The sequence below is a fragment of the Leucopleurus acutus genome, assembly GCF_964270905.1.
Source record: "Leucopleurus acutus genome assembly, chromosome: 16".
Classification (NCBI taxonomy): domain Eukaryota; kingdom Metazoa; phylum Chordata; class Mammalia; order Artiodactyla; family Delphinidae; genus Leucopleurus; species Leucopleurus acutus.
This window is the reverse complement of record NC_139158.1, coordinates 10,106,989-10,123,894: the sequence shown is the minus strand read 5'-3', so window position 1 is coordinate 10,123,894 and position 16,906 is coordinate 10,106,989. Positions and strand designations below refer to the sequence as shown.

General features: G+C 36.7%; 1 protein-coding gene and 1 pseudogene across 9 annotated transcripts in view; one reads left to right on the top strand and one right to left on the bottom strand.

Moving 5' to 3' along the window:
• Positions 1-16,906, bottom strand: part of GTF2I (general transcription factor IIi) — a 146,102-nt gene that overhangs the window by 24,940 nt on the left and 104,256 nt on the right. For all 8 annotated transcript variants that reach the window (XM_082857692.1, XM_082857685.1, XM_082857686.1 and 5 more), the window contains 4 exons: positions 9,309-9,419; positions 8,119-8,184; positions 4,282-4,465; positions 428-486 (listed from right to left, as the gene is read on the bottom strand). In XM_082857692.1, the coding sequence (XP_082713818.1) occupies positions 428-486; positions 4,282-4,465; positions 8,119-8,184; positions 9,309-9,419 (420 nt within the window). The remainder of the gene's footprint in view (positions 1-427; positions 487-4,281; positions 4,466-8,118; positions 8,185-9,308; positions 9,420-16,906) is intronic.
• Positions 12,791-16,691, top strand: LOC309973432 (elongin-C-like; annotated as a pseudogene). Its single transcript has one exon. The product of its transcript is annotated as an elongin-C-like (transcript).

Here is a 16,906-nt window from a genome sequence, read left to right as displayed (position 1 = left end):
TATATCCCCACCCTACTCCCTCCACTCCAGAGCAAAAGCAACTAAGAGAACAGATCATGATTGGATTTCCTTCAAAACACATCTAACCAACAAGTGATGATGCCCATGGCTACGTACTCTAAGAAATAAGTCTTTTTAACTCCTGGGTATAATGATGGATGATCATTCAACTGATACTAATACAGACTAGGATACTACAGACTAGGATAATAAACTGTTCAATACATTATGCCAGAAAAATTTTGCATCTCAAACATAGAACAGACATGGTCCTTTTATAGTTTATCCAGAAATGTGATGTTTACATTTATTTATAATGCGTTATTAAAAACAAAATGGGTTTATTATTCTAGAGAATCCTGGACAATATTCCTTGTACATCATGTTCTGATTTGACATACAATTTGACACAAGTCTGGAGACCTACCTCCTGAAGCTGGTTTATCAAGCTGTAAGTCTTCACGTGTTGAATTCAAAAGTTCATGTCTGAAAGGTGAGAAAAATTACTAAATATTTACCAGATAATATTCAGCAAAAGTAATAACTACTAGTACTTATGTCATATTCAGTCATCAAAGGCAGTTTTTAAAAGACAGCCTGAACTCTTGAGCACAACTAAATCCTAATTTCTTGAGATTTCCAGAGTAATAAAACCAAATGGTAACTGCAAATGGCTTCATAATGTGCTTCACGGAGTGTGTGTATGCGTGCGCGCGTACACACAGACACATACACACACACGCTCACACACACACAGTAAACTTTGTAAATCAAAGGTATTTCTTAAAAGCATAACACCAGGGCTTCCCTGGTGGCGTGGTGGTTGAGAGTCAGCCTGCCGATGCAGGGGACACAGGTTCGTGCCCCGGTCCGGGAAGATCTCACATGCCGCGGAGCGGCTGGGCCCGTGAGCCATGGCCGCTGAGCCTGCGCGTCCGGAGCCTGTGCTCCGCAACGGGAGAGGCCACAGCAGTGAGAGGCCCGCGTACCGCAAAAAAAAAAAAAAAAAAAAAAAAAAAAAGCATAATACCAAAGGAAGCAAACTGCAAAAATTTTAAATGGGAGTCTTCAATTTTACATAACATTCAAGACCACCTTACTTAAAAACATCTATAATCTGGTTATAAAAACCATATATATTTCAAAACTAACATTTGCAGGACAGTATACATGCTTTTAAAAACTTCTTCTGAATACACAAACACCCCACAGAATTTTTACAATCTAACATATGTATCCCGCCTCACTCTATTTTGTTGTAATATCCTGAAGTAACAGGGAAGGCGGGGGAGACTGAGATCACAGAGAATCATGGCCATATATTAACCATAATCTTGAAAATGTTAGAAACTAATATAGGGTTAAGTCAACGGAAGAGCTGTGAAATAAAACATTTGCTGAAGTATAGCATTACCCTTCTAAGTAAACATCCTAGTTTCTGTTTATCAAGACTAAGCACATTAACCTTTGGGGAAAGGCTTACAAAGCCCCTTCCAAATGTGAGAGATGGCTTCCCATAAATTAGGACATGGGAAGGACTTGAGCAGAACCTGCACAGCCTGAGTACCTTGTGGTGGGCTTGCACAAACAGTTAAATACCCAAAGATAGAGCTTTACATGCTTTAAGATGAGCGACCATGAGCACAATCTACACAATTATTTGTATGTCTTCCTTAGCCATTCGAACCGTTTTCAAAACTTCTAGCAAACTAAAATGCAAGCACTGTGAGAAAATGACAGTACAAGAGTTCTCAGAACAGGCTTATTAACGTTATCAATATGCAGGGAGGAAGGAGTGGTTATTTGACTCCTGACTAGGACTGGTGTCCGGGTTTTATAACAAGCCTCTCTTGTTTACCATTCAATTTCATGAGAGACTACAAAATATTCATTCATTCTTTCTTTCTTTCCTTCTTTCTTCCTTCCTTCCTTCTCATTGCCTTGTTTCCTCATCTGTTAAAAAAAAGTGTGGGTGATTTATAAAGTGCTTGACTGTACTGGACACGTCGGGCTGAATTGCCATTATTATTATTCTGACTTCAAAGCCTGTTCTACACACCAGGGTGTCTCAAACTTTAATGAGCACTGGAATCATCTGGGATCCTCATCACATGCAGGATGGATCCAGTAGATCTAGGTAGGATCTAAGATGTGGTGTCTCTGAAAGCTCCCGGGGGGTGCCAATGCTGCTAGTCTGCATGGCTGCCTTCCACGTTGTCTTGTGTAAGGAGAGTTTCACTTGAATTGCTCATAGAAAAATGGAGGACAAAATCTTTCAAACTACAATTTATTTGAAAGAAAAATATCTCTTAGCAGCAAGTTTCTCTGTGGAGGACAGCTCCCCTATTACCTACGGTATTTCTTGGGTCCTTTTTATCCTTAGTTAAATCCTATCATTCCCTTATTTAATACCAATACAGAGGCAAGTCTGCTTGGTTATAATCTTTGATCAAGGTGTTTGTTAATTTCCCCACTTTCTCAACAGTATCAGAGCACTGCCAGAAAAATGAACATGAATACTTCTGCAAATGACTATCATTCTGCTGTTATTGACTTTACTATTTATAGCCCAAAGATATGTGGGAAAAAATTAAATCAGTTATAATATGCACGTGACTCAAAAAGATCCATTCATATTAGAACTTAAAATGAAAGCCACGTAATTCAGGGGAAGTGAACCCCGCCCCCACTCACTGAAGGGTGAGTACTACGTGGTCTACACCCATCATGGTGCTATCTTTCCCATGCCTGTGCCTGGCTGAGGAATAAGCACTTGACATAATCCTAACCAAAGAGAAGTAAGGCCATATTCCAAGGTTTCCTTTTCTCAGAGAAACACAGGTAGCTACTGTCCCTCCTAGTAGACATGTCCGGCTGTGAGTTCTGGAACTATGGCATCCAGCTCACTAGTCTAAGGAAACTATCAACACAAGGAAGGAAGAATCTGGAAAGGAGCAGAAGCAGAGCCCCAAGTATCATTGTTTTATTTATTTTCTAATTTTTTTAACTTTTTTTTTTTGGCCGCGGCATGCGGGATCTTAGTTCCTGACGGGGGATCGAGCCTGTGCCCCCTGCAGTGAAAGCGCACAGTCTTAACCACTGGACTGCCAAGTATCACTGTTTTAATCATCCCATCTCTGACCCCCTTGCTACGTGAGATAAGAATCTTACTGTAACAAGCCAATTTGAATAAGGGTTTTTGTTACTTGGTGCTGGAGACATCCCAACTGCTACCCAACCTCTTTCATGCTGCAATCTCTATTTGCTTTCAAGCATGTTTGGCTACAGAATTCAAGGTTCAAATCATTTTCAATTCGAACTTGGAAAGAATGACTTAATAGCGTTACATCCATTACTACTCAAATCAAGTATGAGATATCTGCGTGATTTTCATTCTTTATGATGACATGGTCTTATTCTCTAGAACCTAATGATTTCTACCTTTATCCTTAGGACACTGAAACTTTATGAAATGTGACCAGGCATATATCTTTGTTTTCTTCTCATATCCTTTCTCATGTCTCATATACACAATCATCTTTACAATTTATAATACTAACAATCTTTTAGCCCTTTCATTGAAAATTTTAGTTTAGCAATTATATTTGATAATTTCCTAGACAACTATTCTCCAATTGTTCCTGTTTACAAATGCATCTTGCTTCATGCATCTAATTAGAAAGTTTTCATATATCAACATTTGCTGAAATGTTGTTATATGCCCTCTTAGTTTTTTTAAACTTTTATTGTAATCTTAATAGAATTTTAGTCAGTTGAAATTATGGAAATGTGTGATGTGGCTGCCATTTTTAAATGCAAGCATTTACACTTCCAATTGCTGCACATAAATTTTTGTTTAAAGCTCCTTGCTACAACCCTTACGTCAGTGCTAAAGAATTTATAGCATTCTGCTATTTTTTTCTTTTCATTCTTACTTCTATTGTTTATTTTTATTTTATAATCGACTTTATTTCCACCTATGGTTTTTAAAATTCAGGCCTGAAAAAATAAGACACTGATACTTCAGTATTTTCTTTAGCATACGTAGAGAAAAATTGTAAAAGAAAATAACAGTGGTACGCCAGTCAGGCATGGACAGGTGTTCATACTCCAAAAGTCAACCCTGGCATAACTGACATAGACACATTGAAAAGTAGAAACAAAACAACATATAATAACTCAAACTTAATTTAAATATAGCCCTAGTGGTTAGTGAATATCTGTCAACAACAAAAAAAGATTCACTAATCAAGAACAAAGACCAAAGTCCAAGGGTCTTACTTCTTTATCACAAAACGAATCCTTTCCTTTGCAAGTAATATCCTCTCAAGGCGAGGAATTCCGTAAGTAGATGGCCTTCTAAAAGGGATTCCTTCCGGAAGTCCTTCTACATAAAGATCTTCCACGTGGGACTGGAAAAGAGGGTACGGGATCGTCACAGGACCTTTGGCTTTTATAGCTTGAGCTTTAAGGGTAAAAAGAGAAAGGGAAAATTATGAAATGACAAGGATTAAGCACAGTTTGTAGAAAAGAATAATAATCGAATACATACATATTGCTTTGTAACTTTTATTATCACTGCATCAGAAGCAAAATAGTACAGAAGAACTAAGAGGAAAATACCACCAAAGATGCCAGCACTCTACTTAGTCAAAACTGCAATGAAATAATATATTATTTTGAAATAATGTAGATATAGGCAGACTTTCTACTCAAATTTGAACCATAAATGACCCCAGAAAAATATACCAGCTAATTTCAGCTAATACATACAGCATATAATGAGAAGTAATATTTTAAAAACATAAATGTTCACGTAAAAAGGATTTTTTAATAAAATAACTGAAGCAGAACATTTTTCTGAACTGTAAAAATTCTAAGATTCATTTACCGAGAGTAAAATAATACAACAACTGCAACAAGCCAAATGCACAAGGAATCTTAAGAATCGAATACAATGAACAGACTTTGATAGTTTTATTAAACAAACTACAAAGAGTCAGTTTTTCTAAACAATAGGGGACATTTAAATATCACTGGGTATTAAACAGTGTAATGTTTTTAGGTGTGACAATGGAACTGAGATTAAGACAATGCATTCCTCTCACCCAACTTGGAATTTTACAGTTTAGAGTTTTGAGAGGTGAAATGACATGATGTCTTGGACATCAGAGTTTTAAAATGTTCTTGCATCACAAAGAGGACAGGAAAGGACAAGAAAGAAAATATTATAAAATATTAAACACTGTTGAACTTGGGTGATGGATATTTAAATAGAGGGTCTTTGGAAGTATGAATTTCATAATAAAAAGTTTCAAAAAGCATCAATTTACGTTCATCTACAACACAAGCACATTTTTAGCTAGCATTAAAAATTGCAAACATTTTGATACTAAGTAAAGCCATGCCAAATTCTCCATGACTACATAGCAAGCACCACTAATTCTTTCAAAGGTTTCTAGTTCATGTAATTAACATATAGCACAGTTATATAAACTGCTTTCCAGTGAACAGAACAGCACAGATGCTACTGACCTTGCCAGAAAGGTTCCAAAGCAAAAATGACTACGGTGGACTCCCCTCAGCCCCTGCTCCCTCAGGAATCACCTCTCAGAACAGGTCCACTTTTTTGCTGGTATTTTATGTAAAAGTTTATTTGCTAAACATTAATCTTTGTATTCAAGTTTCAAGTGTACCATATTACACATTAATTCTGAGTTAGATTTAATATCCTTCGTTGATATACTACATCTGAAAATCATATTCACATTTAACAATGAAAATACCTTCCCCGAAGGCAATTACCATTAAAGATGCTTTGAAATTATGAAATGTGAATATTGTTATTATAATTTCACAATGATTGGTAAACATTATTTTCTTATATGCAAAATAATCAAATAAATATATCACCATCACAACAGAAGTAAAAACATAACCTTTGCTTCTCTCTATGAGAAACACAGAAATTTATAAAACTGTGATAAGTAAATTACTTTTATTCATAATAGTACTAAATTAAGAATACAATAACAAAAATACAAACAGCAAGCATTTCTTACGTACTTACATCCCAAGTATTATAGGAAGCACTTCACAAGCACTATCTCATCTATCTCATCAAATCTTCAGAGTAGAGCTATAGTGCTCATGCCTTTCACAAATGGCTCAGAGAGGACTAAGAGAACATGGCCAGACAGTCTGTCCCCATAGCCTGTAATCTTAACCACCACGTTATAATGCTTCCATGTAGAAAGAATATGTTGTGAGTTTTTACTTTGAAATGGTCTAAATAAAATCACAGGCAATAGGACTTCCCTAGTGGCGCTGTGGTTAAGAATCCACCTGCCAATGCAGGGACATGGGTTCGAGGCCTGGTCCGGGAAGATCCACATGCCGCGGAGCAACTAAGCCCATGCGCCACAACTACTGAGCCTGCACTCTAGAGCCCGCGAGCCACAACTACTGAAGCCCACATGCCTAGAGCCCGCGCACTGCAATGAAGAGTACCGCTCACCACAACTAGAGGAAGCCCGCACGCAGCAACGAAGACCCAACGCAGCCAAAAATAAAATATAAATAAATTTATACAAACAAAAAAAAAATAAAACAAAATCACAGGCAGTAGACTCTGACTACTGAAACGTGAAAAATACTGAGAACCTTAAGAAAATAACTGAAAATATTAAAGAAGGGTTCCCTGGTGGCGCAGTGGTTGAGAGTCCGCCTGCTGATGCAGGGGACACGGGTTCGTGCCCCGGTCCGGGAAGATCCCACGTGCCACGGAGCAGCTAGGCCCGTGACCCATGGCCGCTGAGCCTGCGCGTCCGGAGCCTGTGCTCCGCTACGGGAGAGGCCACAACAGTGAGAGGCCCAAGTACCGCAAAAAAAAAAATAAAGAAAGAAAAAAATAAAGAAAAAGTTACTGAATTCCTCATGAAGTCTACTCTAATTCTAGATCTTCACTGAGGACTGTTATAATCCATGATAGGGAACTGTTCAAATTACTTTAAGTAAATAAGCCCAATGTGGTTTATCATTTAAAAACTTCACTTAGAGGGGCTTCCCTGGTGGTGCAGTGGTTGGGAGTCTGCCTGCCAATGCAGGGGACACGGGTTAGAACCCCGGTCCGGGAGGATCCCACATGCTGCAGAGCAGCTGGGACCGTGCGCCACAACTACTGAGCCTGCGCTCTAGAGCCGTGAGCCACAGCTACTGAGCCCACGCACCACAACTGCTGAAGCCCGCTCACCTAGAGCCCGTGCTCCGCAACAGGGGAGGCTGCCGTGGTGAGGGGCCGGCGCACCGCGGCGAGGAGTGGCCCCCCGCTTGCCTCAGCTAGGGAGAGCCCGCGCACAGTGGTGAAGACCCAATGCAGCCAAAAGCAAAAATGGATAAAACAGATTTATAAAAAATAAAATTAAATTAAAAATTCACTTAGAGAAGCTCAGTAATGCAGGATAGCACTACAGACTTTCAAGTTACAATTCAGTGTATTATACAATTTTACAGCTTCGCCAGTCATTTGCAAAGAATTCTCCACATTTAAAAAACCCAACAAAACAGATATTTTTAAACAATTTTTGCTATTTCTAGGTGAGCATTTGATACCAGGTGATAATAAATCTTGTTTCTCTGATTACTATATAAAGGTAGCTATAGGACGGAATATTAAAATAAAAGGAAAAGAGAACTTGAGATCTAACAAACTCAGGTATCTATTGAGAGTAGGGAAAATAAGGGCATCTAGATGAATACAAGATTTAACACATCAGGTTTAACGAAGACTATTGCTTAAGAAAACACTCTTCAGTTAAATCTCCAAGATTCAAGATTTTGCAACAAATATATAAATAAACTCCCAAAGACGCATGCTGGAAGTTTAACGGAAATATTAATTGATAATTAAAGAAAGGAAACTTCTAAAGCTTTGTTGTGATCTGGAAAGAAAATTTCTAATATTTGGACAGATACTATCCACTACCTTTCCAGCGACAGATAAGGAAGGAACGCACAAACACTGGTAGAATGGGACTTGCCCACATTAGATGAACAGTAATTCCATTGTTAAAAAGCTTACGGACAAAACCTTACAGGAATTTTTGAGTTTAGACTTACCATACTTTCTTTCAAACAACTCTTCAACTTGTTTACGCAGGTCAGTAATTCGAGCATTCCATTTCTCTGAAAATTGAGAGAAAGTTAAAACTCAATGATAAATCCCTGTTTGGAGGCACTAATAATGTTCTTAAGATGACCCAACATCTAACGACTTATTTTCTACATAACATATCCTGATTTTTAATAATCCACCTGTCTATATAATTTTACTGTTTTCCTAAGGACTTTATCTTTTTCTGCGGTGCTTATAATTGGTTCAATGAGAGATTATAGGGTTGTTTAAAGATTATTTTCAGAACACTTCATACTGAGTACCTCTTTTTAAACTTATAAATTCCGAAAAGCAGGAGGGCAGAAAAGACCCGTCAATTAAACACCTCAAAGTGAGGCGAAAAAGAGAAAGGTCCCCAAGACTGTGCAGGAAACCTTCTAAAACATGTCTAAGTTGCACGGAAATAAGACTTTATATACAGTTGCAACTTATAATAGCATGCTAAAGAATATATATAAACTTACTATATATGTAACTTCAATTTATATTCAGTAATTATGACTAAGACAACTTAAAAATTAAAGTACTATTTAAAAAACGTATAAAGCTAAATGTTCTATTTATTCAAAATATGGATCACAAACACATCTTGCCACTAACATTTTACTTAGTCCCTTCAAAAGGATACCACTGTGGTTTGATTAGATTAGAGGCCAGCAGTTACACAAAGCAAGAAAAATTAATATAAAAATTGTATCTGAAATAAAGAAGTGATCCAAATCTCAGACAAATAACTGAATTACTAAGTCATTAACACTGATTTTTAAGTCTACCCTTTTTTTTTTTTTGGCCACATTACGGCCTGTAGGATCTTACTTCCCTGACCAGGGACGGAAGCTGGGCCCCAGCAGTGAAAGCATCGAGTCCTAATGACTGGACTGCCAGGAAATTCCCTTAAGTCTACCAATTCTAGTCAACAACAGAAGATACAATGTCTTATGCTTTGGTACACACAAACATGTGTAAGCAGTGTCTTTAAGGTTACTTCAAACTGTCCATGGCTTTCCTCAGCTTAGACTATAAGGTAGTAATATATTTAAGGCATCCTCCCCAAAGAATGCTGTAACTCTTCAGTAACAGAAAAAGTTCGGAAGGAAAAAAAAGAAAAGAGGACCACATTTCACTGACAACTTACCAAAGTTGAACTCCCTCACTTTCCGTTTGCCGGCATTGGCAGGTTCTGTGACTGGCGGCTGGGGAGGTTCATTGCTCTTTGGTCTCTTGGTAGGTGGAGAATAATCATCATCTTGAAAAAAAAAACTATCATCACTGGAGGAACAGTCTAAATGAGTGAGTCTAAAAGCCACTGCCTGTAAAATTCTCAGCATTCAAAAGACGTGGGGGGATTTAAATGAGACTGGGACAGCAACCGCTATTTCTGTGTTGACATTTTCAGCGTATTTTTTCCCAGTTACATCTCCAGCTTTCCTACTCTTTTCGGAGGTGCTCAAGTGAATAACCCTCGTTTTCCTATGTCTTGCTCCTTTTTTTTCAGTTTGCTTAATTTGAATTAAGTCATACAAATTTCCCCTTCTCCTAACTCCTCTCAGACAGCTGTCTAGAATTATAGTGTATTTTAAGTCTTCCAAGAAAAAGGTTTTAATGGAGACAGCTACCAACAACTATACAAATATATAAGAAAACGGGGAGAAAATATATCTTGAATGGAAAAATATTTAAGCTTATACAAAATTCAAGCATACATAAAGGAGGTTGGATAACTGTATGTTAAAAACTTTTAACCAACAAAACTAAAAGCAGTAAGATTATATTATTTGTGAAACAGGTATTGTTGATCCATCCAATACAATACCCATGTATGGAGAAAATGAGCGATCATATATTTAATCACAGAATATAGACTACCCAAGAGTTTGTAGTAAGAGTTCTTTGCGGCTGTGCCTGCAACTCAACTCTGCCGTGATACTTCAATACATCTGGTGCTAGAATAAAGGACACTGGATCAAGTAAGAAAAGCTATCGACTGTCATCTTCTTCTGGTCCCTGAAAATATCAGTTGGCACATTACTGAGATTTCTGCTCAAACACCATCTATAAATTATTGAAAATACCATTTTCAGATATCTATACTTTAAAAAAATGTGGGATGAAGAAGAAAATAATCACTGGGTTAAAGGCAACAGCAGTAACAAAAAGATACCATAAGATACACTAAGTTCCCCTTTTCAGTATAATTTTCATTCTCATTTTATAGCTAAACAAACAAGACCAGAGAATGCTATATGACTTAATCATGTCATATGCTAGACAGTGAAGCTGAGATGAAATTATGGGTATCATTCTTTCAGCTAAACAGGTTAACTCTCAAAAAACAATAAGAAATTCAAATTTAGCCTAATATACAATGATGCCTTGGACAGCAATGGATAACTTCTATATACTTTGTATGTTAATCAAGGGAAAATCTGACTAAAGCCTAAAATACTTAAATCTCATTCCTACATAGCATCAGAGAACACAGACATGGCTGCCCGTGTTCACTGACTTTGGGTTCTTCCTTTACAGACAAAGCCTGTGGATACCAAAATCCACGGATGCTCAAGTCACTTATATAAACTGGCATATGATTCACATACAACCTACACACATCCTCCCTTACACTTTAAATCATCTCTAGATTACTTCTAATACCTAAGACAATGTAAGTGCTATGTAAATAGTTGTCTGGCACATGGCAAATTCAAGTTTTGCTTTTTAGAATTTTCTAAAAAACTCTTTCTGAATACCTTCCATCTGCAGTTGTTTAAAGCTTGCAGATACGGTGGGTCAACTGTAATGTCAACAGATATTCTGATTACCTAAAATCATTTACTGACTGACTATTCAAACCAATAAGAGAAAAAGGTATCAATGTCACTGATACCAGACAAAGTCATATTAGGACCCATTTATGTGCTGGGAAAGGGAATACTATTTCAGGAACAAGTTATCATATAAACAACTTACGACACTACAAAAACTTTCACGCGTTGAATTCCACTGTAGAAACCCATGTTCAAATCCAGAAAAAACAAAAAAAAAATTTGTAGTAAAAAACAATTTAAAAATGACAAACTACCAGTAAAATAAAACTTGACTATGTAACATGGGCTCATAATGATTAAACTACTACAAGGATTAAAAATGGTCAAAAGATTCTTAAATAGGTTATTAAATAATTAGATTCACACCTAAGTAGATACATTTTGGAAAACATATTAGGTATTTCTCTAATGTCTGGCTTTCAATTCTGAACACAGCTGACAAAACCCCCCCTTTCCAATTTCTAAATAGATTTTTAGACGCCTGAGAGTATTTTCAGGCTAATTTGCAAAGGGTAAAATGAAATAGACTCATTTCACCTATGAATATTGTCAAAGCATTTTAAATGCTTAGTATTAATATTTCTTTACAAACATTAAGCAATGACATTTAAAACAAAAGTATTTTCCTTAGAGGCTAATGCAGCCTAAATATCTCTATAGATTATCATTTAAAATTATTGCGAATTGAATTATATAACATGAAAACCAAAAGAGTATAAAATAAAATATAGCTTTAGGATGGTAATGAAAAGTCAGTGCTCTATTATATTCATCCCAATTGTAATCTGAACGGTTTGAAATTGAGGCCAAGGGGAAAGGGCAAGAGAGCTTTTCTTTAGTGTCCAAGACCTCATTTGTTCAATCAGATTAACATTTTAAAACAAAAGGATTTAATAGTATAAATATATTTTATAAAAGTAACCTCATCGACCATAAATAGAAAAAAGACAAATCTAGGAGAGTGTTTTTTAACAAGATAACAAATGATTTAACAAAGACTGTAAAATATTAAAAAGTGATTATCACATTTCTCTCCAGTGACAAATAATGAAGTCAATCTATTAAATGTAAACAGAGATGAAATTAATCATGTGTGATGATAAAATACCACAACATACATTTTATTAAAAGACTAACCCATTTCATATATTTATTACCTTATTTTAGAGTGTTTTAATTCATACGAAACATAGAATTAGATCAAGAAGAGCTATGAACTCAACCACACCTTCTATTTTTTTTTGGACTCTTGCAGCAAAAAACTCTGATTTTGAAAAAGTATGAAAAACTGTTACTCTTGACCTCAAAATCTCTTTCACAAAGGATCCAAATTATTTCTCTGCAGCAGAAACCAGTCTGCCTCTAACCATCAGTCCAGCAGGCAGCACTGTTTTCTAACTATCATGGTGCTTCAACATTATAAACAACCACTTTTGTGTAAAAAGACACATATCTCTGGACACTTCCAATTTAAGCCCAAACTAAAAATATTTACATCATCAAAACTAAAAGCTTATAAAATGAATTTCAAGATATTTTAACATGCAAAAGCTGCAATTCAGTGAGGAATATGTGACAGCTATGCCTCAGTCTTAAAAACAAGCCTCTCAGGCTTCCCTGGTGGTGCAGTGGTTGAGAGTCCGCCTGCCGATGCAGGGGACACGGGTTCGTGACCCGGTCCGGGAAGATCCCACATGCTGTGGAGCGGCTGGGCCTGTGAGCCATGGCCACTGAGCCTGCGCTCCGCAACGGGAGAGGCCACGACAGTGAGAGGCCCGCGTACCGCAAAAAACCCCAAAAACAAACAAGCCTCCCACCCCTTGAAAAAGGGCAGTAACAGACCCTAACCCCAAATTACTATCTAAAAAAATCCTGTTTTCCTTTTTGCAACATACTTACAAATATGCCTATGGATATAACACAGACCTCAGAGCTAAAATGTGTTACTAAACTCACCCAATTCTTGATGAATGCATTAACAGCATATAAAATTTTTTTCTGATACTCTTTTCAACATAATCAAATTGGTAATGTTTTATCAAATAATCTGACACCTATTCAAAGTAAAAGAAACAAATCAAAATAAACCAGGCACTCTTTCTCTTAATTAATTACCCCTACACATTTCAAATTAATAGATGGCATTTCCCACCCATGGACCCAGGTCCTAAATCCTCCAAAAGTCTAATTTTTACATAATAATTGGATGCTTACTAAGTGATTGTCAGCAACTATAAAGTTGAAAATACAAAGTATTCAAATGATAACCTACCCAATTACATTGATTCTATGAACTCTCATGTGACATTTATAAGATAAGCATAATATGTAAACAGTGACAAATGGCAAAGACGATTGCTCTATCTTCAGAAATGCCCAGAACTCAGTCACTCCTTACCCCTACTGTCACCATCCAGTTCTACAGCACCTCCCTCTCTGCCCTGGATAACTACGATAGCTTTGCTTCCACTATGGTCTGCTCTCAGTCTTTACAGCAGCCCTTTTTTCTTCAAAAAGGAGGACAGAACTTATCCCTTCTCTGTTCAAAACTCTCCAATGGACTTGCCTATCTCGTTCACACCTTAGCACCTAGTACAGCCCCCAGCACATACAAGGTGCCTGGTGTTTGTGGACTGATTAAATGAACATTTGAATAGTGCAGTCCTTAATTTTGGGCAGCAGCCAAGTATTTATGAATGTCCTAAGCATAAATTTCATGAAGAAGGATACCATCAGAGAATGAAATCCAACTATTCAAACTCTAAAACAGTGTTATCCAAAGTGGCCCTGGCATAGGGCTGTGGTGGCGTGCGGGGACCCGGTGCGGTGACAGTGGTTGCTGCGGAGCTGATGAGAAACTACTAAAGTTCCTGTGGACGCAAAGCAGAATTTCATAAGAACATAGTGGATGGAGAAGAGAAAACCTACGGTGGCTGTGAGGGCCCTGATGCCATGCATGTAAAATTGATATCTTCGGGAGGTCACGAATTTACTGTAAAAAGAGAACACGCGCTAACATCAGGAACAATAAAAGCCATGTTGAGTGGCCCAGGTCAGTTTGCTGAGAACGAAACTAATGAAGTCAATTTTAGAAAGATCCCTTAACGTGTGCTATCAAAAGTATACATGTATTTTACCTACAAGGTTTGCTACACTAACAGCTCTATGGAGATTCCTGAATTCCAACTGCACCTGAAATTGCACTGGAACTGCTGATGGCTGCAAACTTCCTAGATTGTTAAATAAATTATTTTTAAAACCCCCAAAAAAGTATAGTCCATATATAGGTGGTATTGTGAACTGCATTCCGGTGTGTAAATATTTATGTATATTTTTCAATTCATTTAAGAAAGAAAATTTAAAATTTCAAAAAGAGTCTTACTTAAGAAGACACAAAATTAACCTTTTTAATCTATTTAAAATCAACTTGAAGGGACTTCCATGGTGGTCCAGTGGTAAAGAATCCGCCTTCCAATGCAGGGGACTCGGGCTCAATCCTTGGTCGGAGAACTAAGATCCCACATGCCGCGGGGCAACTTAAGCCCGCGTGCCACAACTATGGAGCCCGTGTGCCTCAACTAGAGAGGCAGCATGCCGCAAACTACGGAGCCCACGTGCTACAACTAGAGAGAGAACACCCGCACACCACAACTAGAGATAAGCCCGCGCGCGCCACAACTAAGACCCGACACAGCCAAATAAATAAATATAAATAAATTAAATTTAAAAATCAATTTGAAGACAAATTAAGTTAAGAAACAATCAGGGGGTTAGGCCACAGCAGAATAAACATGTGTGAATGACTCAAGTTCGGGGGAAAATGCACTGAAAGTGAACTGCACTGTAAGGAGACCTCTTCACAAGCAAAACACTTCCCGTTATTAGCACACCCATGACAGCCAGACCTCAAACAACTCTTAGGTAAGACTGTCTCTACACTTATCAAAGACATGCATGTGTCAGAGACCTGACAACAGTCTGATTTTACCCAGAAATGTAGTCATGATGTTTATGAAATTAAGGCACGCACAGCCATATTACTCCAAGGGGTATTTCCCAAACCTAAGTCACAAAAGTTATACATGCGCACCACTGTCTTCAATAACAAATTGATCATCACAAATGGAAGAGCACATCTCAGCTCAATAGACTATTTCCTGCAGTTTAACGTGTCTGCGTCGATCTCAATTAAACCCTTCATAACGTCACATAATTGCAAATAAAGATATCAAGGTTAAAGTACTGTGGAAAATCTTACAAACTTACTTGATGACAAAGTTTCTTTTTTCTTTTCTATGAACTTTTTGGGAAATGCAGAAAGATACAATATGAGAAAACAAAAGTCACCCCCAGGCAAGCAGGATTATCTTACTTCCTTCCAAGCACAAGTATTTTCCTAAACAAAACTAACATAGTTCTCTAGATACACTTTTCCTTTTAAAGGTGACTTGTTCTTGAAAGGCAGGTTTTTTTTTTTTTTTCCACTAAGCATATTACACTAGGGGTCTTTTTTCAGATCGCATATTTTTTTTAAAAAGTTACCATTTCAATGCCAATATATTTTTTCTAATATGAGAATGTATCAAAATTTAATTTTCTAACTATGGATATTTTCCTAGTTTCTAGGATTTTATAATCATCTTTCCAGAAAAAAATACAATATACTTATCAAAAAGATGTGCATGTGAGTTCTCATTTGACCTGCCTTGTTAGTATCACAGATTACATTTTACCTTCCTTTAATGTATGGATAACAATTAATTAGCAATTTAATTAGTTGGTATATAATAGTTTGTTCATAAACACATATCCCACAGAAAATGCTACCCTGAAAAGTAATTACGTTACACAGACCTGGTACTTCACTGGTCTTCTGAACATAAGGCAGCAGCCTAAACAGCAAAATTCTACTTGTTGACAAATTTGGATGATGTATCAAACTTCTGGTACTATGTCTTAGTTTAAAAGAAATGGGATTTATCACTCCCTCCAAAGAGTTAAAACTGAAAAGATTGACACACATTTCAAGTTTATAAGCCATTTATTTCATAATTATCTTGACATCCCTTTAAAGGTCTTATACTATTAAAAACAAGTGTTTATTTTCTAAACAATTCTAACATAGTCTTTATCTGTTTTAAGATTTGTTTTCAGATAAATCCATGTGGTTATCAGTCCTATTTAAAAGCTTTATGCTAATAATTTTAATCATCAATTTTTCTTATCTCTATAGGAAGGAAAAGGTTCTTAGTGTTCATAATATAATATTTATAGATTCTCTTCTCATAGTTGAGTTACAAATTAAAATGCAATTGAATTCAATTATTGTGGACTTCCCTAGCAGTCCAGCGGTTAAGACTGCAACAGGCTGGGGTTCGATCCCTGGTTGGGGAACTAAGATCCCACATGCCGCCCGGAGTGGACAAATTAGTTAATTACTTACTTACTTGACTAGAAACAATTCAAAACTGCTTTTAGGTTAGTAAAATTATGTTAGTGATAAAATATGTATATTAAATTGAGATGTTAACACACAAAGTATGAGAAAATTTCTGATATTAGGTAAAAGCCACCAATCAACTTATAATTTAGAAGCAATGAAGACAAACACTTTGAATAGCTTGAAGTAGCCAAACACCATAAATAACCAAGTGGACACCAGTAGGCGACAGGTTATTTAAAAAAAAAAAAAAAGGAAAGACAAAGATAGCAAACCAAGAAAGGTTATGTAGCAGTTAAAAAAAATAATAATGATGAAGTACCAAGATGTAAAGTTATGGGGAAAAAAACTACGGAAAATGTGATATGTGTGTATTTTATTTGTTCATTATAATGCTGTATGCTGAAAACACCCATATATTTTCGCAAAACGAAATATGCGTGGGTGTATATATACATCAAATTATTT